The following is a 22457-nucleotide window of genomic DNA, read 5'->3' as shown; positions in this document are numbered from 1 at the left end:
TATTTGGTAATCATAGTCCAGCTCGTTTTCTGAACTCCCGTCTTCCTTCACCTGTTCTGTGTCTGTGCCCTCATGTAGAGCTTTGTAATTGACTTTCTTTCCGCGGGTCGGTCTGCTTGCCGTGGCCATTTTGAGTATTTTAAAGTCTATATCATGAGATTGGCGAAATTCACTATGCGCCGTATCGAACGCACCGTTCTGATAGTGACAGTTCTCGATCACTGTAAACAACGTTAACGTGATCAATGGATACCACAAGGTAAGGCCTTTGATGGCTGATGGAAAGACTTGCATATCAGAATTCTTCTGGCAAAGTTTTCCCGGTACATACGTCTCTGATTAATCAAATCATGTGCATACATATCAAGCTCAATGAGGTGTCATAACCGTCGAAGATCTCGCATGATCATCTGTCGGTACTCAGTACTGTGCCTGGACTCGACACGTAACTTTAAATTTTTTCAAGAAAGGAGATACAATTGTATCTGTCCTGACACCTCAGGATTCTAAATGGAAGTGAGAGGAAAAATTGGAAGGCGCTACTCCAAAAGGCGCCTAAAGGCTGGCCAATGAAAACTTTATGCTAATGAGGGGTCATTTTACTAGTCAAGCTCGTGCTCGAGCTGTATGTAGAGAGGAGTGAATATTACTCGATGGATGGCCAATAATAACACAAAGATATATAACTTCAAGTCAAACTCGTGCTGTAAGATGAGAGGAGTGAATGTTACTCAATTGATGGCAAATAATAACACATAAAATATATACATTCAGAGAGGTAATTAACTATTTTGGAACAAAATATCCAAATGATATACATCCGCAGCCTAATATAGTTCCTATTTTGATAGCAATTATTGACACGATTTAACTGATGTAAACCGTGTTTGCTGCAATTATTTGCTTGGATTGTTTGGTGTTCTAGACTATTTTAGAGTATAAATACAAACATTTTCCTCGTCAGTATATGCAATTTTGTAGGCGTAGGATTACGTAGTTCTGTCTTGATCCTGCCTTGAAAACGAAAGTAAAAAAATAAGTTTGATCGTCGTGGAAATTTACATGCATTCACAGAGAAACTATCCACATGTCTTAGACTCATATGTTCATCCTGAGTTCATATGCAGGAACATTTCATATAAGCCTAAAACCAACCCTATTTAGTCAAATGCACCCGAGCATTCCACAAGATAACTTCAGCTGTCACATATGACTCATCACTAGTCGGCCAAAATGGCAGTTATGTCTAATGTAACTGAACCAACGACCGTTCGCAGTTTCATATTCATTTGTATGTCGCTAGAATACGCAAGAAATATCACCAGGAATTGAGGGCAAGTTGTAACAAACTACATTGCCGTTTTTCGTGAGGATTTGATAGGTTATTATTTGTTTATTTGAAAAGTATCTTAACCCTTTAAGCCCTGATGATGCATTAATGCATCACCGGGCCGGGGCCGAATGATGCATTAATGCATCACCGTGCCGGGGCCGAATGATGCATTAATGCATCACGGAAGTAGATTTTTTTTCTGCATTTTTTTGAAGTGATGATACAGCGATTTAAATAATCATGACTGATTCTTACTTGAATGAGATAATGTTTGGCAATAAATAATGAAATTAACAATACGTAACACAACTTTAGATGTCTAAATTTACGTATAACGTCCAACTTGTTTTTAACTTCTGCTCTCGAGAACTTCCGGTCGGACGGGAGCGAGTAACATTCCCAGCTTTATTACACAGGACAAACAACTAGATTCGTTATATATTTTTTCGGGAATCAGTTGAGGACAGTTTGCAATATGTATTTAAATTGGCGTTTTGTACAAATGGTTAACATATTCGTGAATTAAAAACACAGAAACAACGATACGTTTGATTAATTGAATGAACCACTGGTGCATCACGTCAGCGGCGCGGCAGTGTCTGCCAACTCGCTAGCTTTTATGATCAAATCTCCACCATCTATCAAAGACATCGTTCCAAAACTACTTGCATGGTTTTATATGTATGTTTCATTGTATTTCTGTTGATACTTTATCGGGAAAACGAGCTAATAATTCGGATTTTTAACACAAACAGAAGACCGAGTATTCTAATTTTAGTAACAGATCATGATCACATGACCATATCTTATCCAAGATGGCTCTATAAACACACACATGTGAGTAACGTCGATTGATACGAATTCACGATTTGGTTTATATTTAATTGCGTGATTTTTTAAAAGATTTCGAACTTGTAATTCATATCGTTTTTTACATTCTCGTTACAATCATGGAAAAGTATTATATCTACCAATAAAGTAGCGATCTTTGTTGTCATGTAGTTATTTTGCGTGCTGTCAAAATCTGAAAATGTCTACGGCTTCGATTATTTTGAGAGAAGGCTACGACATATTTTTACATCAAGGGGAAACACAAGGTCCTTGACTTAAGACAAGGAGTCAGTGGATTATCTGGCATTGTTTTTAGATCAGGTATTAATTGATACACTGATAGAGGAGATCGGAATTATGTGCTCAACACTGCAAATTCGAAATTGACACAAGTGACAAATCCGGAATAAAACAAAATTGCAAGCAACCTCGGAAGGGCCGCCTTGAAAGGCTGTTAGTGTTGTTAAATGAAAGCTTTCCTGTGTCTTTGTATGGCATTGAGTGTGGTCATGAACCAGGCTGTCAGTAAAACTTTATGGTAATGAAATGACTACTTCATCAGATACAATATTATCAGCTGATTATGGTATTTTTTCTCCTACATGTACTTGCATTTTTTGAATACCCATTTTTTATTACATTCATACTGAGTTGTACTCATTGTGAAAACATGTATCTCAAACTTCATGCAACATCCATAAAGGTGCATATGTAATGCTGTCCCAATCACAATTATAGTGCAAAGATAAAATTTATTAACACTCAAAATGTATCCACTCATAACAAATAAATCCCTATATTATAATGACATTTTCATAATAAATTAACTGGAGGAAGATGCCATCATACAGAAGGAACTCTAGCCAGTGTTGTGAAGAAATGTTTACAGGGGACTGGTATTCAGGGTCAAGGCTGGGGACATGTATACCAGGATGACTCTTATTAACATCACTTTGAATGAGAACACCTATGACTGTTGTACAGTAATTATATATATATAAGGTCTATAGTAATTAAGGTCCAACTGCCATGATCTACCAAGGGATATCATGCAGAAAAGGCCAGATGATATTGTACAAAAAAGGCCGACTGGTATCTGTTGTATGGAAAGACAAAAAAATGTGTCACTGCACTCTCTACTTTTCATATCGAACCTGCCACAGAGGTATACACAGACTCACAGATTATTAAACAAGAAGATGACAAGTTTGCCAGGGAAATATATCTTGCCCAGAACTAATAACAGACTACATTTCCCATATTGGTGGTGTAAACAAGGCAGATCAAAACCTGCAGTATTTAATTAATCATAAAAGCTGAACTCTTATCAGGTGTTCCTTCAATGTACCAACAACCTTCCTGGACAGGGCAAGCAATAGTTGTCATTCCTGCAGTATACATAAAGCATCATATGGGGACTGGTTGATAAATTCACCTCAAGAAAGGATTGTCTGACCCTACCTGGGACAAGTTTGCATCTCGGTCATGGTATCATGTTTGTTACATGTGTTGCACAAAGAGGCAGGATTAATCAGTCAATCTTTTTGCTGAACATTTAATTTTTCTGGCAGTATTAATTTGCTTCAACTACTAAGTTGCAAGCAATGAATATCATTTACATTGTAAATCATTATGAAAATTAAAAATAATGAAAACAAGAAAAACAAATTAAAGGAAAGAAAGAAAAATTGAAGAAAAAAAAACAAAAGAAAAAAAGCCTTACGAAAATGCGTTTTTGTAATATTGCATCAAAATATAAAAAAAATCATGTATTTTAAAACACAACTTGTTAAAAAAAAAATGAAAAAAAAATGAAAAAAAAACAAAGAAAAAGGCTGCCCTTTCATGCTTGCAAGTGACTACCCACCCTTGATGCAAGCGTTTAACACTTGATTCACTGTGTTGTTCATTGTATTGTTTTCATTTTCTTTTTCCCTCGTTTATATTAAATGTTAGAAGAGCTCATTCAAACTGTATTTTGCTTCCTAAGTTTTCGTTGCGGCGAGAGTTATCCTTCTTGATGTTGGAACCGCGTCGTCAAAATGGCGGCTAACAACCAAAATCGAGAATTTGCTGTTGGTACTGCATGCTACCGCTGACTGTACAGAGCGGTTTCCAAAAACAATATCCAATAGTTAGATTTGTAAATCTCGTTTTTAAAAGTATAATATGATACTTGTTTCCATGACGAATGTACGTTTTGATCGCGCTGCAAAACGAAAGTACACATTCCCAAATTTGGAATCGTGTTCTCCGCTAGAATTATACGCAAGGTAGGCAAGTCACAAGCCAATTTGTTGTTTTCGACTGTATTTTTCACGCGTATTAAATCTATAAGATATTCTCGATAATCCTGTTTACTTATGTGCGTCTGTATCATCAATTCTGCAATGCATTTCTCTCAAAAACGTGCTTTTAAAAATAAATGTCAAATTGAACGTCAATAATCGTAAATTAATTCAGGCCAGGAAAAGCCACGTGCATATTTTCTTAGGGCCACAATACCCATCATGCAATTTATTCAGTGACGAAAGTGTTAACGATTATGATCCGTGACTGATGTACTGGCGTCGATGTCAAAACTTGATATGTCTCGTCGGACAACGCGACTGCAATTTTCTATCGGAGTTAAAATATGTTACTAGGGGTCATAAAATAGATGTTTGCAGGCCTAATTAACATCTTATAGTATAAATAAAATTTTAAAAACTTAGGCTGTGTACATCTTGGATTTTATCTTTGGTTGTACAACATGTTCTGTTAACTAGACCGATTTGTCGTTCAGTTGATTTTTTTTCAAAGTTTACAAGCAGTTTACTGATTCAGGAGTATATCAATAATCTTCCACAAGCATTAAAGAAATAGGGAAAGAACTATATTCAGCTATTGGAAAGTTGTCATCAGCTTTTCAATCAAAAGGATATCAAATTCTTTAAGTTTTTATTTTGCATATTTTTAAGGTACATTGTTGAATGCTTAACATAAATAATACACCTTTTGGTAAAGTCAGTGAAAGTTATAGTTAGCTGAATTATTTTCTTTCTTTTTTAGCCGGAGAAATTGGCTGAGTCTTTCATCTACTTTGCTCAAGGCCTTGGAGTCAGTAAGTAGTATACCTAATGGCTGGGATTTGTTTTCTGATCTCGTCACTGTTGAGGTCCAGAATCACATCTGATGTAAAAACTGGAAATTTTAATGATTCATGAATGGATCTAGTGCATTTAGATAATGTTTTAGATAATTTAAAATAGTGCAATACTTATGAATGAGATAGCAATGGAAAGAACAGACTAGTGCACCCACACATATGTATCCACTCATTTTCTCTGCCTACCATAGTTTTTGAAAATGTTGGAAATTTTGCTTTTTGATTTTAAAATTGGACTTCAGAAATTAAGGTATTTAGAGAATTGTCACAGAGAAATACACCAGTAAATAATCAGGTCCATAGCCTATTGATCTATGCAACTTAAACATGTACATACATGTAGACTGCAATATTTAGAAGTAAATGTTTTAAGTGCCAATCTAGGTCTCGGTAGGCAAATCGCTAGTTAGCCCACCATCATCAGATCTGTGGCTTTTCAGTTTGCCACATATTCCTGGTCCATTGTCTGTCTGGTTGTCATCCACCTTGAAATTTGGTCATTCATCTGCCCATGAAGATTTTTTCTGAAACTTTACATGTAGGTTCCACTTGGTTCCTTGTATTTGGTAGGAAAGTAGTTTCATCTTCCCCATCATCAAGCCATCCAATTTTTCACCAACAGACATTGGTCCTCGAGAGACAGAGGGAACTTTGGAATTATTTAAAGTAAACCATCCAAATAAATCTTAAGAGTGTAAAAATTATTGAAAAATGGTGTTAAGACTTACCAAAATCTGTGTATTTATAATCAGCATGTTTGTCTTCGTACAGTGGGTGGAGTTCCAATGCCTCGAGTCCGTCGTAGCTCCAGCACTGAACAAAACTTGCCCAAGCAGCGAAGCATGTCTATGGAGGAGTGTGACCGTCCAACGGGAATCTATTCCTCATCACCCTCCAGACTCAGCACCAGCCCCAAGTCTAGCCCACTTTCCACCAGTCCACCCCAAAACTGAACTTGATCCTCTGTTAATTTTCTGAAGATGACTATGGCTCTCTGGATGTTTTAGTCACAAAGTGACCTCCCTTTGTTGGCCAGTGTTACCAGATAGGTGGCACTGTACCGAATGACTCTCATAGGCCTCACTTATTTACAATGTTGTTACCATGGCAACTGTCATGCACTTAGCTACACCTTTAGAGGGATGTTCACTGCTTCACAAACATATGTGTGATAGAAATGAGGAAGAGGCTTGGATTTCCCCAGTTGTGTCGATTGAAAGAAATTTGGCTTATCAATAGCAGGTGATGGTATAACTGTACAAAACAGAAGTTTTGTAAAATTATGATGATTTGCTTTATAATATCCATGGACAGACTTTGAAGGAGATACTTATGGGTCCTCCAGATTTTCTTTACGTCTCATTCCAAAAATTAAACTTTGAACTGGTCTGAATGTACAGTGTATCTCTTACAGAACCACAGGTGTACATTTCTCAAAGGGTTTTGAGTTTTAAAGCGATTTTTCTACTTTATATATGCTGCAGTAAAGATTTGGAGGTGATGAAGGAACAACCAAACCATCTACAGCTGTGTGTCTATTTGACAAAGATGCCATGTTGAAAAATAGAATACAAACTGATACTTCATGAATTTTGTGTTTAAATGTGTGTATATCTGATGCTGGTGAGATCAAAATCAGAGTATGTCCAAAACCACTTGTTAAATTGGAAATTAATGGTGGATTTTAACAGCTTTTACATCATTAAATGTGCATATCTGATGTCAGGAAAAACCCATTGTAGAAAGTCATGTGGCTGCTGACAATGACATAATACAGCACTATGCAGTTTTAGAACCCAAGATGTAAGTGTTTTGTGTGGTGTCATAAACAAGCATTTGTGACCACTGTATGATCTTAATATCATTTTTTTTTTTTTTTTTTATGTTTTTCTCTTTTTTTTCTTGTGACAACCACAACGATCGGTTCACTTAGGGTAAATTTATCAATGTATATATACTGCACTGAAGTAGAGATTTACTCCACAACTCAAAGCTGTGGCTCATGATCAATATCTACTAAAATACACCTTCAAATCACTTACTGGCCCTGTGAAACACTACAAACAAAAAAAATACATTTATATTGCAAAATGAAATAGTAGAGCTTCATGAAAGATTATTTTTTCTAACATTAACATTTATAGTGGAGTTTATTTTCAAGGCATAATGCTATCAGAATATATCAACTCATTCATATTTAATGCTACTCCAAATGCATATTGCTTTTTCATAAAAAAAGTTTCATCAAGATATAGCCATTTATAGAAGTATTAGAAATGTAAAAGGGAATTAATATGTTTAAAGGTTTTATTTTGTAGTTGATCTGGTTCTGTACTATATATGTATGTAGCTATTCTGATGCTATTGATAAAAAAAATTTCAATTTTCCCAGCAAAACAACTTAAGGCAGTCATTTAGGAATGGCCCCAGTCTATTGAGGTAAAGTGTATTACTAACAGTTGTACGCGAGACCGAGTGTCAGGTAGGTAACCAAGACATTTACTTACATAAAAATTACACTGAAGTATGGTTAACAACAGAACAGTTTAGAACAGAGAATAAGGTAACCTATAGGAATGGCCCCAGTCTATTGAGGTAAAGTGTATTACTAACAGTTGTACGCGAGACTGAGTGTCAGGTAGGTAACCTATAGGAATGGCCCCAGTCTATTGAGGTAAAGTGTATTACTAACAGTTGTACGCGAGACCGAGTAACAGGTAGGTAACCTATAGGAATGGCCCCAGTCTATTGAGGTAAAGTGTATTACTAACAGCTGTAAGGGAGACCGAGTATCAGGTAGGTAACCTATAGGAATGGCCCCAGTCTATTGAGGTAAAGTGTATTACTAACAGCTGTATGCGAGACTGAGTAACAGGTAGGTAACCTATAGGAATGGTCCCAGTCTATTGAGGTAAAGTGTATTACTAACAGTTGTAAAGGAGACCGAGTGTCAGGTCAAGTTTCCCCCCAATTTTCTACGTTATCATGTTTCTCCCTGGTTAATTTCTGTAGTTCTAGGTATGGATGACTGGGAAAGTCTATTTTTCATTAGTGGTGCTTTCATGGTTTCATTGTTCAGTCCTTCTTCAGAATGTGAAACAAAAAACATGCCTGAACATAAGTTTTTACGTCAGATATTTTTAATTTGATAATAGATATTGGTAACTGGGTAAAACTTTCAATGTTTGCTATTATTTGGCACTTTGACAAATTCTCATCATCCTTATCTTATTCATACATGTATATGCCATATTTGTTACAAGGCATTGCAATCATTATTGAAAAAAAACAATGATTAAATAAATAAAAGATAAAGAAAAAGAAAGAAAAGATTTTATTCAGTGAATCATCATTTTGGAAATACATGTATAACTTTTAAGCTTTTTAAATTATATAACAGTGAGAGTCCTCGTAAAGTTTCATAATTTAAGTCCATTGAATGAACAAATTTTAAGTGGACTTTGTTGGTGTTGAATAATATCAAGACGCATCAGAATTGCCCTGTTCAGAAAGTAACATTTTGTCCAATCTATCTTGTACCAGGGTTTTAGGTCTAGTCATAAACCTGAAGTAATAGCCCTTCTTGTGCCTTTTTGCTAAGAAATATTAAAGATAGAATTGTTTATTTTCCTGATAAAATTATAATTAAGATCTTCTATATTTACTGAAATACACTTTTAAGAGGTCTGAAAGTATATTTGTCCTCTTGAAAAGCAAATTGGGTGCTGTTGGCAGAACTCTGATAATTTCAAGTGAAGTAGGTTTACAGACTGTTGAATTTAGTACTGAAATACAAGCTGTTCATGAAAGTTTTTACAACCCTTATTCTACTTGTGATGTGTATAAAAAGACTTCCCAAAATGTTTGTCTTAAGATATACAACGGTATTTTGAAATGAAAACTTCTCAAATGCTAAAACTTCTAATAATTAATTATCGAAATGGTAATTATGTTAGGCAGTAGCATTAAAGTATGGTTCCAATTTTCAATCTTTCTCACAAATGTCAGAATACAGAGGAATTTTTTTCATGATGTATATAGCTTTCCTTACATTAAGACCATGTTTTAGTATTTTATTTTTTGAGACAAATGTGTAGTTTTTATATACCCTTAATTAGTATTTTATGTTTTTATTCCATACTTACTCCTCAGCATTTTCTCCGTGTCACATCATGACACACTTGTACAGATAGTCACTCACAGATTCCTATTGAAGATTGTACACTCAATTCAAATCAGAGTTACATGCAGCTACAACATATATTTTCTGTTTACACTTTTATCCTGGTATTGCTTTACTTGAATGCTCAGTATTTGCATTTTTTGTGGAAGTTTGAGTCACAATGTATGGGGACCTATATTTACAACCATTAATTAGATTAACTGTCAGGCAGATTCCTGGTTAAAACAAACAATGATTGATATCATCAACACTATTACAGGTAATGTTCTCTATACATGTATGGATATCAACACTATTACAGGCAATGTTCTCTATACATGTATGGATATCAACACTATTACAGGTAATGTTCTCTATACATGTATGGATATCAACACTATTACAGGTAATGTTCTCTATACATGTATGGATATCAACACTATTACAGGTAATGTTCTCTATACATGTATGGATATCAACACGATTACAGGTAATGTTCTCTATACATGTATGGATATCAACACTATTACAGGTAATGTTCTCTATACATGTATGGATATCAACACTATTACAGGTAATGTTCTCTATACATGTATGGATATCAACACGATTACAGGTAATGTTCTCTATACATGTATGGATATCAACACGATTACAGGTAATGTTCTCTATACATGTATGGATATCAACACTATTACAGGTAATGTTCTCTATACATGTATGGATATCAACACTATTACAGGTAATGTTCTCTATACATGTATGGATATCAACACTATTACAGGTAATGTTCTCTATACATGTATGGATATCAACACGATTACAGGTAATGTTCTCTATACATGTATGGATATCAACACTATTACAGGTAATGTTCTCTATACATGTATGGATATCAACACTATTACAGGTAATGTTCTCTATACATGTATGGATATCAACACGATTACAGGTAATGTTCTCTATACATGTATGGATATCAACACTATTACAGGTAATGTTCTCTATACATGTATAGGGACAAAACAAGATTGGCATGGGGTAGATATGTGTTATGTTAGTAAGCTTTTGATAAATTAATGGTTAATTAAAGTACCTGGGTAATTGTTTTGGAAATAGGAGCTTATTGAGAATTTTATATTGCTCCCAGTCACGTTATTTGTTTATATATTTAAAATCATCACAGATGTTTCAGAAAAACATAAAACACATATTTTTGTTAACGCAAATTAAGTCTCCATGCAAGCTTTTTTTAAATAGTCCAATTGAATTATCTCAAACTACATATATTACAGCCTTGTATACAGTCAAACTTGAAAAAATGGTAATTACCTTGAGCTTTGAATTTTAGAAGACCTAAATTTACCTTACATTTATCTTTTGTAAAATAGAAAAAAAAATCTAGTCATGTATATTATGTTGAATAGTGCCTACTGGTATTTTGATATTCAGATATATGTTTAACTGTGTGTGCCATATTCATATTATTTCAGCCACAGCAATCATATCTTAATTTCTACTCATCCAATACATTTGTATTGTATTTTGAAGTGCAGTCTGATCAAAGTAGCAATTGCATTTATTTTTAGATAATAAAAATACCTTTCTTTTCTGTTTCAAATCTTGAAGTTTGTATATTTTTTTGTAATAAAAAAAAGCAAATAAGTATGGAAAGTTACCTTTGTGAAAGAAAGATTGTATAAAATGTTAATAAGTTAAGTTAAATATGACTACCATGTTGAAGATTGAAAACTGTTTAAATACATTGAGGTCAGTAAGGACATTTTATGTCACCAGTGACCAATGGTTTTGTTTATAAAACCTTCTGAGTACAACATTATGATGGCAATATATTAAATGAATGTTTTGACAAAACCACTTTTTACAATAATTCATCTCATATGAGGTGGATACAGATTTTCTATGATATTGATATTAACCAACTTGAGGAAGAGCTTCTAGTAAGGATACATAGCCAACAGTTAGTGGAGATCACCCGTTATGCAATACGTCTGACACATTTTTATCCCATTTTATAAGGAACTTATGATGTTATATATTTGATTTACATGTAGTGTTATTCGGAATAATGTGGGTGAATGGTTGTTTTTATTTCCCTGAGTTTTACTAACCTGATGTACGACATGTGGATGTGTTTGTGTTGTGTCCTGTGTACACAGCCACTTGGCTCTGCTAGGCGGCACCTGCCACGTCCTAGGGTAGTAACAGCTATGTACACTGTAATAAACCGTTATATATTCCTTGTGCCTTGTGTCATTCTTCAAATGTATAAACCATGTGGTATTATATACTCACCATTTACATGTACCGGTATATTATGGAGTAGTTACAAACTTGGTCAGGCAATAAAGGTTTGCTTGTTGATTACTTTGCCAAGTTTGTAAGTAATTTTACATCTCCGTACTTTGTGATCATGCAGGTGTATGATGTTGTTCACTGTGGTAGCTACCAGCTACTACTACGTAGGAGATCCTACAAACCTCAAAATGACCTGACTGTTGATTGAATGATAAACCAACAATACTACAATATATAAAACAACATTTTGTTGGCACAGTCCAATATATACATATATAATCATTACAGAGTGATTCCACTCCAGAGGTGATTTATCTGGACAAAGGATGGAGGGGAATATACATGTACAAAAAGGTTACGTTCCTTGGTCTGCCTGGGGCTGTAGCATATCTCAAAAACCATTCAAGATAACTTAAAAAAATTTTACACACATCAATCATATGATCCAGCAGTGCCTTTTGCTATGGAGTAGTTTAAGTCTCAATATATTTATGATCCACATGGAAGGATATATTCAAAATTGATTTTAGCATTTCTGTTGCACATAATCTCTAAAAACAGTGCTTCAAGTTTTTGGTATGGGAGTTGAGCCATATAAGTGCTTAGCATGATTAGTCTATATATATATCTCTATATATTAGTCTATTTCTCTCGGTACAACTACGACAGGAAATTCAAATCTATATCTTCGGATCACCAACACATAGTGTATATGATACATTGTGCTAATAAATAGATATATAATATTAACTTAGCAACACAAATGAAGAAGGAAGACAACTTTTTGACTCGTGCCCTGACCGGTGTCATGCATAATATGTACCTCCTGCATAATAAGTATCCGGATACTTTTTATTCTGCATAAAAAGTACCCGGATACTTTTTATACCCCTACCAAAACGTACCCCCCTTGCATAAAAAGTACCCCCCTACCAAAAATCTTTAATTTTGACTTTATCAATCTGAAATTGTGAAGATATGATAAGAGGACCCAGAGGATGTCATTTTCAATGTTTCTCACCCCATCCCACCAAATCCCCACCCCAGGGCCAAAAAAATGAAAAAAAAATTTTTTGCTCAAACTTCCAAATATGACTTGGAATCAACATTGGAAACCTTCATATGCATAGAAAAAAACCTTTCTTTGGAAAAAAAAACCCAGCCAGTCAATTGTTTCTACTGGGAACTTTCAGCAGGGCGGAAAGAATAGGCTAGCTGCTACACATAAAAACGGAACAGAAGTAGCAAGTAACAAAACCAAATCTGTAGTCCAATTTTCAATTTTTATTCAGTAGTAACAATATTAACAAGGTAACAAGTTTTAGGTTTCAGTAATATACATTAATTGTATTATAAGAACAATATAACTATAACAATATATAATCAATCAAAACATGATATGTATACAAGATGACTTTGTCCTATTAATCTACATGAAGATTCTGTCTGTAAACCTAAGCAAGAGACAAAACAGCCAGCAAAATTACAAGATCCAATAATGACAAATTCAAAAAACACAACTTTAGTCTTTAGTTGGATTTGTTTGATGACAGATACCATTATTAAGTAAATGGAGGGCCATTACAAAACTTTAACCCCAAGAATACAGAGAAAACAGTTAAGTCCATAATATCGAAAAGAAATTAAAAAAAAAGGAAAATAATTTTTTTTCAGTTTTAACCATACAGAAGTAATGCCACACACCCCAAAAAAACTCGATGCAAAGAATCAGCATCCCAATATCATTATTAAGTGAATGGTGTGCCATTATAAAACTTTGATCAATACTTTAACCTCAAAAATACAGCAAAAACAGCTAAGTCCATAATATGGCAAAAATTCCAAAAAAAAAAAAAAAAAAATTTAACTGTACAAAAGTAATGCCACACATCCATAGATCCTCTATGCAAAGAATCAGCTTCCTTATACCATTATTAAGTGAATCGTGTGCCACAATAAAACTTTAACCAAAACTTTTATACAGAGAAAAAAGTGCATATTATGCCAGAAATTTCAAAAAATGAAAGTATTTTTTCAGTTTTAACCATACAGAAGTAATGACACACACCCAAAGAAACTTTTTGCAAAGAATCAGCATCCTAATACCATTATTAAGTGAATGGTGTGCCATTATAAAACTTCAACCAAACAGACAGACGGACGGACGCAGGCAAAACCTATAGTTCCCCAGGTTTCACCGGTAGGGGACTATTAAGCCCAAATATTCAACTTTGTAGAGGAATTTTTCTGAGCAGATTCTCCCTAGTACTATAAAACTGGAAAAGGGTAAACTGCCAGAAATAGGTGGATACAACGATTGTTTTAACAAAACACACAAGGTGACCTTGTCTTGTCTTGATGAAGTCCCAAACACTTGGGGTGAGCCCACTTGTCACATCTATCACACTGGTTTCTCCGAAGATGTCTGTCGGTGTTTGCACAAAAAGGTAAATCACAGGCAGCATCATTGGCTCTTGACGGATCCTGTAAAAGTCTCTTTATCACATACTTCCTGAAGTAACCGACATGGCAGTGCCTCATGACTTTTGTTGAGGTCTTCTTGATGATTGCTTCTGCATTCTGTGTGGTGAAAGAGTAAACATTATACTAAATTCAAAACAAAAGGAGCAAGAATATTAGATACAGGTGTACAACTTGCGAAATATTCAAGATTTAACATTTCATTTAAGCGTTGATGTCAATTTGTTTTAGTTTCATCGGGGTATGAAACAAATTTTGTTTGCAAACTTATGTAAGAATCCGCTATGCGGATTCATACAGTTATAATTAATTTTTGAAAATGATTTTCAAATTTAAAACATGTTTTATGTACAATTTTACTGGTTTTAAATGGGATTCTTTTTCTCAAATCAATACACAACGTCAATTGCCGTATTGTGACGTCACATTTTTAGCGGCATTCTAGGAATTTCTTTCATAGAAGAATGAAAAGAATTTTTCGACCAATCACATTTGAGTATTTACCATGAAAACAAAGAAAAATTAATTATTACTGTATGATATCAACTTATTTTCATGTTAGGGAAGATTTGTGGGATATAAAAAAGAATAAGACATCTTGTGTTCCTGATCATTGTTTAGATGACTGAAATTATGTCCCTAACAATAAGAAATTTACTAAAACATGTTTAATATTTCAATACCTAATAATAATGTTATATAGGGAAAAAAGAAATTGAAAATGGAATGCATACCATTAAGACAAATACACCACATGCGTTTCCATCCATCTGTTTGTTGGAAGTGTTGTCCCCAGTCTGCCATGTCCTCCCGTCTCCTCTGGCTGCCATGAAGTGCCTAAAGTGTAATTATATTCAATGAATATCATCTCAATTATGTATTATTATGATTTAAAAGCGCTGAATGTGGTATTATTTATCTTGTTGATCATAGGTGGGAGGACCAAAATCAGTTCCCGAGTTCACTTTTGTATTATTTTACTGTATGCTTCAAATAAACACATACTCGATGACCTACCATTTTTCATAACGTAAATAAATGATGATTTTCATCTGTTGTGAATTTAAGTCCTGAATGAATTAGCTATAGACAAAAATATTGCATTTCCAAATATTCTAAAACCTTTATTGTGAACTTATAAAAAGTGGCCCAATTTAAGTACTGATCTAATTTAGGTACGCTATCTTTCAAGACATCATCAGTCAATGTTGCCCCTTTGTTAAAGATTGGTAGCAATATTTGTGAACCGGTTTGAAAGTCAATAATCAAATATTTTTTTACTAAACTTGAAATTATTACTACCAGTCAAGTCATTGATGTGGTACTACCCTGTTAATGAATTAATATGATTGACATGATATCAGATAGAATATCAGATAGATCCAATAACAAATACGAAGTACATGTTCTTGGTACACAGCTAAGGATGGATAGTGTCACTCAAAAATACAATGAGAATTTTCATGACGCATTACTTACCTCCAGTGTTCGCAGAATTTCTGTGTTCTTCCTACATCAGGGAGGGAGTCAAGCACAGAAATAGAAGCAGTCTCCATGGAGGCAACCGGAAGAAACCAGTGGTGTTGGTAACAAACAGGCAGGAATACTGTTTGGTATGACTCCAATGGTACCTGGAAAAGGACATCTCTATGCTTTAAACTCTAAAAACAATAACTATTGAAGAACCAGTTATGAATACTGCAATTATTGATGATATAAGCATGGAAATGCCATTATCCCTGAAATGTCTTGTGAAGATACAACATTCTGCCTGTACATTTATTTGTTAAGTCCGCAACTGGGATCAATTTTTCAACAAAACTAATAAACAGATGTCGATTGATAGGACTAAGATTTCTTAGGTGATTTATATAATTGAGTGATTCATTTATATATTCATATTTTATACATATGAACTTTAATTTTCTTCAGATTTTGATCATATACTTTTACCAGGTAGAGTGTTTTTCATAAGAAAACATTGCTTGTAAAATACCTTTGGATACAGCCATGCACTATATGTCCAGGGCTGCTTCCCACTTGCTTGCCAAGAAACAAGGGAGAACATAACATCCCATCTGGTTGACATCATTGTGTTCAGCCTTCAGAAGTCCTAGGTAGGCATGGATAACCTAATAAATATATAAATGAAATTAAGAACACATATGTCTAAGATGTAAAATTAAGATAATCTTTAAGAAGGGACCTAAACTTTATATAATTTAACTTTATATCATTTCTGAAGTATTAGTTTCTTTCGATTACATTTCCTAGTATGTATCTTATAAAGCTTGCTATTGTGATGTTCTGAACAGTGACCAAATCCAGTTCCAGTATTTTGATTGTGTAGTAAGTTTTAAGTCACAAAAAAGTGGAATATGCCCATTATCACTGTTTTTTGTATTCAAAATATTAAAACGGGTTATAACTTAATTTGATTTCATGATCTTCTTGATTATACATTTACCTGGTCATTCAGCCACTTATCAGGATAAAGTGTGTAGAGATCCTTTCTATCAATAGTTGTGCTCCCGATTGTCATCTTTGTTGTTGTCTTGAGGATCTTGCATGGTGAATCAGCACTCATTGATGACGTTGGCACATTCTGTATTGTCTTCAAGATGTCTTCTATCGAGACGCTGTCATGGAATGACGTGGTAACAAGGGATGAAGCCAACATGAAAGCATCCACTGTATCAACCAGTTGAACTTCGAGCCCTGCTGTCATGTACCATGAAAGAAATTCGTTGGTGCAAATTTCCACATCATTTCCAAATCTTCTGTCAGCTTCCATGATAATTGATAGTGTCGGCGAACTCCCTATTACAGCATTTGTTGGGTTGGTTGGCTGTTGTATGGTTGTATTGCTGCATATACTGAAAATCTTCCTCTTCATATTGCTGTCCATTTTCCTCACATGGTCATCTATCCTGGCCTGTACAGCAGTTGGCAAATTATCCTTTTTCTTAGATTTGATGGTCTTTTTCTTTCTTGACGGTAGGAGCTTAAGTGTCTTTGTTGTTTGTCTGGGAATCTGGTGGCTGGCATTCTTTTTTGTTTCTGTCTTTGTCTTTGGTTTTGTGATTGCTGCTTTTGGCTCATCACTGGAATCTCCAGGAGTCTTTTGTTGGGTTTTCGTTGGGCGTCGGTATAATTTCATATCTTTGATGTTCACTTTCGCTTTTCTTCCCTCTACCTTGTAGACACCTTTCCCTAAGTTGAGTGAAACAGTAAACGGTCCTACTCATTTGGAATGGAGCTTATCCCCTTTCCTATTTATCCGTTTCTTGTTGCGGATGAGGACGCTGTCTCCAACTGCATGCTCTTTCCCACTGTTTTTCCTATCATAATGTTCTTTCTGTTTGACTTGAGCTTCCTTTATCCGTTCTTTTGCGATGTTCTGAAGGCTCATAAGTTCGGCAAAGGAGGCAGCTCTGTCATTAATGAGGTCTTGATAATCCTCCTCATTAAGGGCTGGTTCTGATGGTAAAGTTGTTGGTATGTCCAGTTGTAATGGGAGGACTGCTTTCCTGCCATAGGTTAGTTGGAATGGGGTTTCCTTTGTAGAAGCTTGGACACAAGTCCTTGTGGCAAACGCTATTTGCTGTAGATATGTATCCCAGTCATCCTGTGTGTTGTTGACATACTTCACAATTGCATGGCACAGAGTTTGATTAAAACGTTCTGTCAATCCATTTGTTTGGGGATGGTAGGCAGTTGTTACCCGTCTCTCGATCGAAAGTTGGCGGCATAACTTGTCATTTAGATCATTGCAAAATTCTGTTCCTCTGTCAGTGAGGATCACTTCAGGACAGTTTCTATGATGAATGCTGCAATCTCAGAAGCTTCCTTTGTTGGAATTGCCTTCACTTCTGGCCACTTCGTCAGGTAGTCTGTCAGCACAGCTATGTAAACATTGCCCTTGGATGTCATTCTCAGTGGACCAACCAGATCCATTCCTAGCATGGTGAAAGCTTTGTCCTTCACAAGTATGGGATGTAGGATCGATGGAATTTTAGCTAGCTTGTTTTGTCTTTGGCATGGATCACATTCTTCAACAAACTGTTTCACATCCTTCTGCATTGAAGGCCAGTGATATCTGGAGCTTATCTTCTGCCAGGTTCGGCGAACTCCCTGATGTCCTCCCATGGGGTTTTTGTGGCATGCTTCTGGGATGATCTGGTTTTACAGCTCTGATGAGACCATGGACTTTGTGATTGTAATAAAGTGTGCCTTCTTGAAGTACAAAAGGCTTCACTTTCTTCCTAAAATTTGCCTTAGTGTTCCTTTCCTGCAAAAACAAAAATGACACATTAACTCAACCGACATTTTTTTCATATATGTTCCTGTTTTTCTTTCTTAAATGTGTAATTGTGTGTGATATGTTGAAAGATAAAACTAATAAATGATGATGATGATAATGATGATATTAGACGATGATGATGATGAAATTAGATGACGATGATGAGATGATGATGATTATGATGATAAATTAGATGATGACGACGACGACGACGATGATGATTATGATATTAGACAATGATCGATGTTGATGATATTACACAGTGATGATGATGATGATGATGATGATGATGATGATGATGATATTAGACAATGATCAATGTTGATGATATTAGACGATGATGATGATATTAGATAACGATGATGTTGATGATATTAGACAACGATGATGGTGATCATGACGATCATGATGATGGTGATGATATTATACAATCAAGAAGGTGATATGATGTTGATGATATTAGACAGTGATGATGATGATGATGATGATGATGATGATGAGGATGATGATGATACCAGTAGAGGAGGATTAGGATGATGATAATGATGAAAACACAGAGGCTAATAATGTAAATGAGGAGGGGAGATGAAGATGAAGAAGATGATGATAATGATGATGATGACGATGATGATATTAGACGACGATGATGATGATATTAGACAATGATGATGATGATGATGATGATGATGATGATGGACAATGATCGATGTTGATATTAGACGATGATGATGATGATATTAGACGACGATGACGATGATGTTGATGATATTAGACAGTGATGATGATGATGATTATGGTAATGATATTAGACAATCAAGAAGGTGATATGATGTTGATGATATTAGACAGTGATGACGATGATGTTGATGATATTAGACAGTGACGATGATGATGATGATGATGATGATGATGATGATGATGATGATGGAGGAGGATGAGGATGATGAGGATGATGAAAACACAGAGGCTAATAATGTAAATGACAGAGAAAAAGTCAGGAGTCCTCTTATCATATCTTCACAATTTCAGATTGATAAAGTCAAAATTAAAAACAATTTGGTATGGGGTACTTTTTATGCAGGAGAATAAAAGGTATCCGGGGGATACATTTTATGCAGGAGAATAAAAAGTATCCTGGGGGTGGGGAAGTTGCGAGATGTCTTTTCTATGCATATGAAGGTTTCCAATGTTGATTCCAAGTCATATTTGGAAGTTTGAGCAAAAACAAATCATTTTTTTTGGCCCTGGGGTGGGGATTTGGTGGGATGGGGTGAGAAACATTGAAAATGACATCCCCTGAGTCCTCTTATCATATCTTCACAATTTCAGATTGATGAAGTCAAAATTAAAAAAAAATTGGTAGGGGGGTACTTTTTATGCAAGGGGGGTACATTTTATGCAGGAATAAAAAGTATCCGCATACCTTTTGGTAGGGGGGTACATATTATGCATGACACCGGGCCTCGAACTCACGATCTACGGCACCCAATCGCCTAGCCAGAAATACCCGCTATACCCGGTCTTGGACTTATAAACGTGCTAAACTGGTTGAGCATTCAATATTTGCATGGGGTAAAACATAGTAAAAATTAAGTCACTTATTTCAGCATTTCTGGGGTATATATTTAGAATCATACAAAATAGCTAGAAAATCTTTTACACAATAAATTCAGTGGTCTGTTAGGGCATTCTGTTATGGAAGAGTTTCTAGTTTGGATACTTTGGGCCCTGTGTCAGTCCGTCCGTACGTCAGTCATATTTATTTCCGTGCAGTAACTTGAGAGTCCTTTGGGCCGATCGAACTCAAGCATCATACAGTGCTTTCTTATTAAAAGTGCTTGCTTGGGATTGCTTTTCTGTGTCAAAGGTCAAAGTCACTTGCTAAATATAGAGATCCAGTTTCCATGCAATAATTTGAGTTTGCTTTTGCCAATCAAAATGATACTTCATACAATGCTTCTTTCTGAAAGTGCTTTCTTGCAATTGCTTTTCAGCTTTAAAGGTTAAAGGTCAAGGTCACACTTTAGATACAGTGTTCACGGGTATTACTCCATATTCTACTGTCAAAAATGTATTAGATATTATGTGATTTGTTGGGGGGGGGGGGGGGGGGGGGGGGGACTGGTATCGTCTGACTAAAACATTTGCCATGGGATAGCAGAAGCAAGGAACAAAATGAAAGCAGTCATTGTTCTTATCTCGGCTTTTGATCTGTTTGATCCATTTGACCTGTTTGATCCTAAGGGTAAGGCTATTGATAGCTATCCTAACTGGTAAGGTCATGGGTGAAAAATCAATGTCACCCATATGCAGAACAACTAACTACATTTAGATGCAGTGGACCAGATCCCTGAGCTCATCGAGGTTCGATCAGAACTTGTCAACAACACACGATCAAAGGCCTAGTGCTGGACATAGCGGAAAGACAGAGGATCAGTGTAACACCAGGCCGCTGAGAAGCATTGTTGTATACCCAGTCTGTTCGGGGTCCATAGTGGGATTGAAATAAACTCTGCGTCACCGTCCGCCGTCCGTAAACTTTTCACATTTCAAACTTCTTCTCAAGTTTAACCAGTGGGATTGAGCTGAAACTCGCCATAAATGATCCTGAGATGGTCCTGACCAAGTGTTGTTATTTTTCGGGTCAGTCCAAAATCCAAGATGGCCGCCATAGCTGCCATCTTGAAAACACATTTTAAACTTCCTCTCAAGTTCCACTAGTGCTATTAAGCTGAAACTTGCCTGAAATGATCCTGAGATGATCCCGACCAAGTGTTGTTATTTTTCAGATCGATCTGAAATCCAAGATGGCCGCCATAGCCGCCATATTGAAAAACACATTTTAAACTTCTTCTCAAGTTCCAACAGTGCGTTTGAGCTGAAACGTGCCTGAAATGATTCCGAAATGATCCTGACAGGGTGTTGTTATTTTTCGGATCGGTCTGAAATCCAAGATGGCCGCCATCTTGAAAAACACATTTTAAACTTCTCCAGTTCCACTGGTGCCATTGAGCTGGAAATTAGTGAGGATGTTAAGGAAAGAGAGTCAACAAAGTGTTGGTATTTTTAGACTTCGTAAAAACTTTGATATGGCAGCCAAGGCGGTATTTTTCTACTTCGTAAAAACTTTGATATGGCAGCCAAGGCGGCCATTTTGTAACATGATTGCGCAATCATGGTTTTCCTGAACAACACATATTTCAAACTTCTTCTCAAATTCCATCAGTGGGATTCAGCTCTAACTCACCAGAAATGATCCTGAGATGGTCCCTGACCAAGTGTTGCTGTTTATGGGGTCGGTCAGAAATCCAAGATGGACGCCATGGCAGCCATCTTGAAAAACACATTTTTAAACTTCTTCTCCAGTTCCACTGGTGCTATTGAGCTGGAAATTGGTGATGATGTTAAGGAAGGAGCGCCAACAATGTGTTATTTTGCGGCCTGGTAAAAAGGCCGAGTAAGTAAGTGGGGAAATATATTTGATTTTAATAATGATGCATGGAAAAAGATATACTCTCTCCCATTTAGAATAACAAAAAATACAAAACTACAATGGCTACAGTTTAGAATAAATCATCACATATGAACCACTAATGCTTTTATTTACAAGATTGGCCAAACAAATAATCCTAACTGTACATTCTGTAATGGTGACAGGAGACAATCACCCATATTTTATGGGAATGTAATGAAGTTCAACAATTTTTGTTCAATTTTGAATCACTTTTAGAGATCATTACTATTCCTTTTGCAATTAATAAACAAGCTATGATTTTTGGATTATTTGAACATATAAGCAATTTGCCAGAGACCTATATTAATAATATTAATTTAGTATATAAATCTCTGATAGAATAACATAATTGAATATCGTTTTTCG

The 22457-nt window shown here is 35.4% G+C and overlaps 3 protein-coding genes across 7 annotated transcripts in view; 1 reads left to right on the top strand and 2 right to left on the bottom strand.

Moving 5' to 3' along the window:
* LOC117339569 (uncharacterized protein ZK1073.1-like) overlaps window positions 1–11735 on the top strand; it is a 103833-nt gene extending 92098 nt beyond the window's left edge. For 3 of the 4 annotated variants that reach the window (XR_004535264.1, XR_004535263.1, XR_004535265.1), the window contains 3 exons: window positions 5216–5267; window positions 6084–7798; window positions 7876–11735. Coding sequence is in view for 1 of the 4 variants with exons in the window: in XM_033901253.1 (XP_033757144.1) it covers window positions 5216–5267; window positions 6084–6265 (234 nt within the window). In the remaining 3 variants the exon portion in view is untranslated. Of the gene's footprint in view, window positions 1–5215; window positions 5268–6083 lie in introns of all 4 variants that reach the window. The other variant, XM_033901253.1, reaches the window with a different exon arrangement.
* A 2015-nt stretch (window positions 11736–13750) lies between these two features.
* Window positions 13751–18069, bottom strand: LOC117339627. Of its 2 annotated transcripts, none has more exons than XM_033901321.1 (5): window positions 16742–18069; window positions 16271–16406; window positions 15754–15905; window positions 15009–15111; window positions 13751–14373 (listed from the first exon to the last, which is right to left on the bottom strand). In XM_033901321.1, exons 1-2 carry the CDS (start codon window positions 17432–17434, stop codon window positions 16290–16292), a joined length of 810 nt encoding a protein of 269 aa, XP_033757212.1. In that variant the 5' UTR covers window positions 17435–18069; the 3' UTR covers window positions 13751–14373; window positions 15009–15111; window positions 15754–15905; window positions 16271–16289. The 2 variants fall into 2 exon arrangements, with proteins under 2 accessions (XP_033757212.1, XP_033757211.1); XM_033901320.1 differs by having other exon boundaries at window positions 13751–14366.
* Window positions 14116–15830, bottom strand: LOC117339042. The gene is made up of 3 exons (XM_033900406.1): window positions 15754–15830; window positions 15009–15111; window positions 14116–14373 (listed from the first exon to the last, which is right to left on the bottom strand). The coding sequence occupies exons 1-3, from the start codon at window positions 15828–15830 to the stop codon at window positions 14116–14118; spliced, it is 438 nt and encodes a 145-aa protein (XP_033756297.1).
* Window positions 18070–22457: the final 4388 nt, after the last annotated feature.

This window comes from Pecten maximus, chromosome 12 (assembly GCF_902652985.1).
Source record: "Pecten maximus chromosome 12, xPecMax1.1, whole genome shotgun sequence".
Classification (NCBI taxonomy): domain Eukaryota; kingdom Metazoa; phylum Mollusca; class Bivalvia; order Pectinida; family Pectinidae; genus Pecten; species Pecten maximus.
Note: the sequence above shows the minus strand (reverse complement) of the source record. Positions and strands in the feature narration are given on the sequence as shown.

Coding starts and splice junctions, on each gene's coding strand:
- LOC117339042 (XM_033900406.1), bottom strand. CDS start 15,830: ATGGAGACTGCTTCTATTTCTGTGCTTGACTCCCTCCCTGATGTAGGA. Junction 15,112..15,753: donor AAATTCTGCGAACACTGGAG/GTAAGTAATGCG, acceptor ATTACACTTTAG/GCACTTCATGGCAGCCAGAG. Junction 14,374..15,008: donor GTGGTGTATTTGTCTTAATG/GTATGCATTCCA, acceptor TTCACCACACAG/AATGCAGAAGCAATCATCAA.
- LOC117339627 (XM_033901321.1), bottom strand. CDS start 17,434: ATGAAATTATACCGACGCCCAACGAAAACCCAACAAAAGACTCCTGGA. Junction 16,407..16,741: donor ATAAGTGGCTGAATGACCAG/GTAAATGTATAA, acceptor TATATTTATTAG/GTTATCCATGCCTACCTAGG.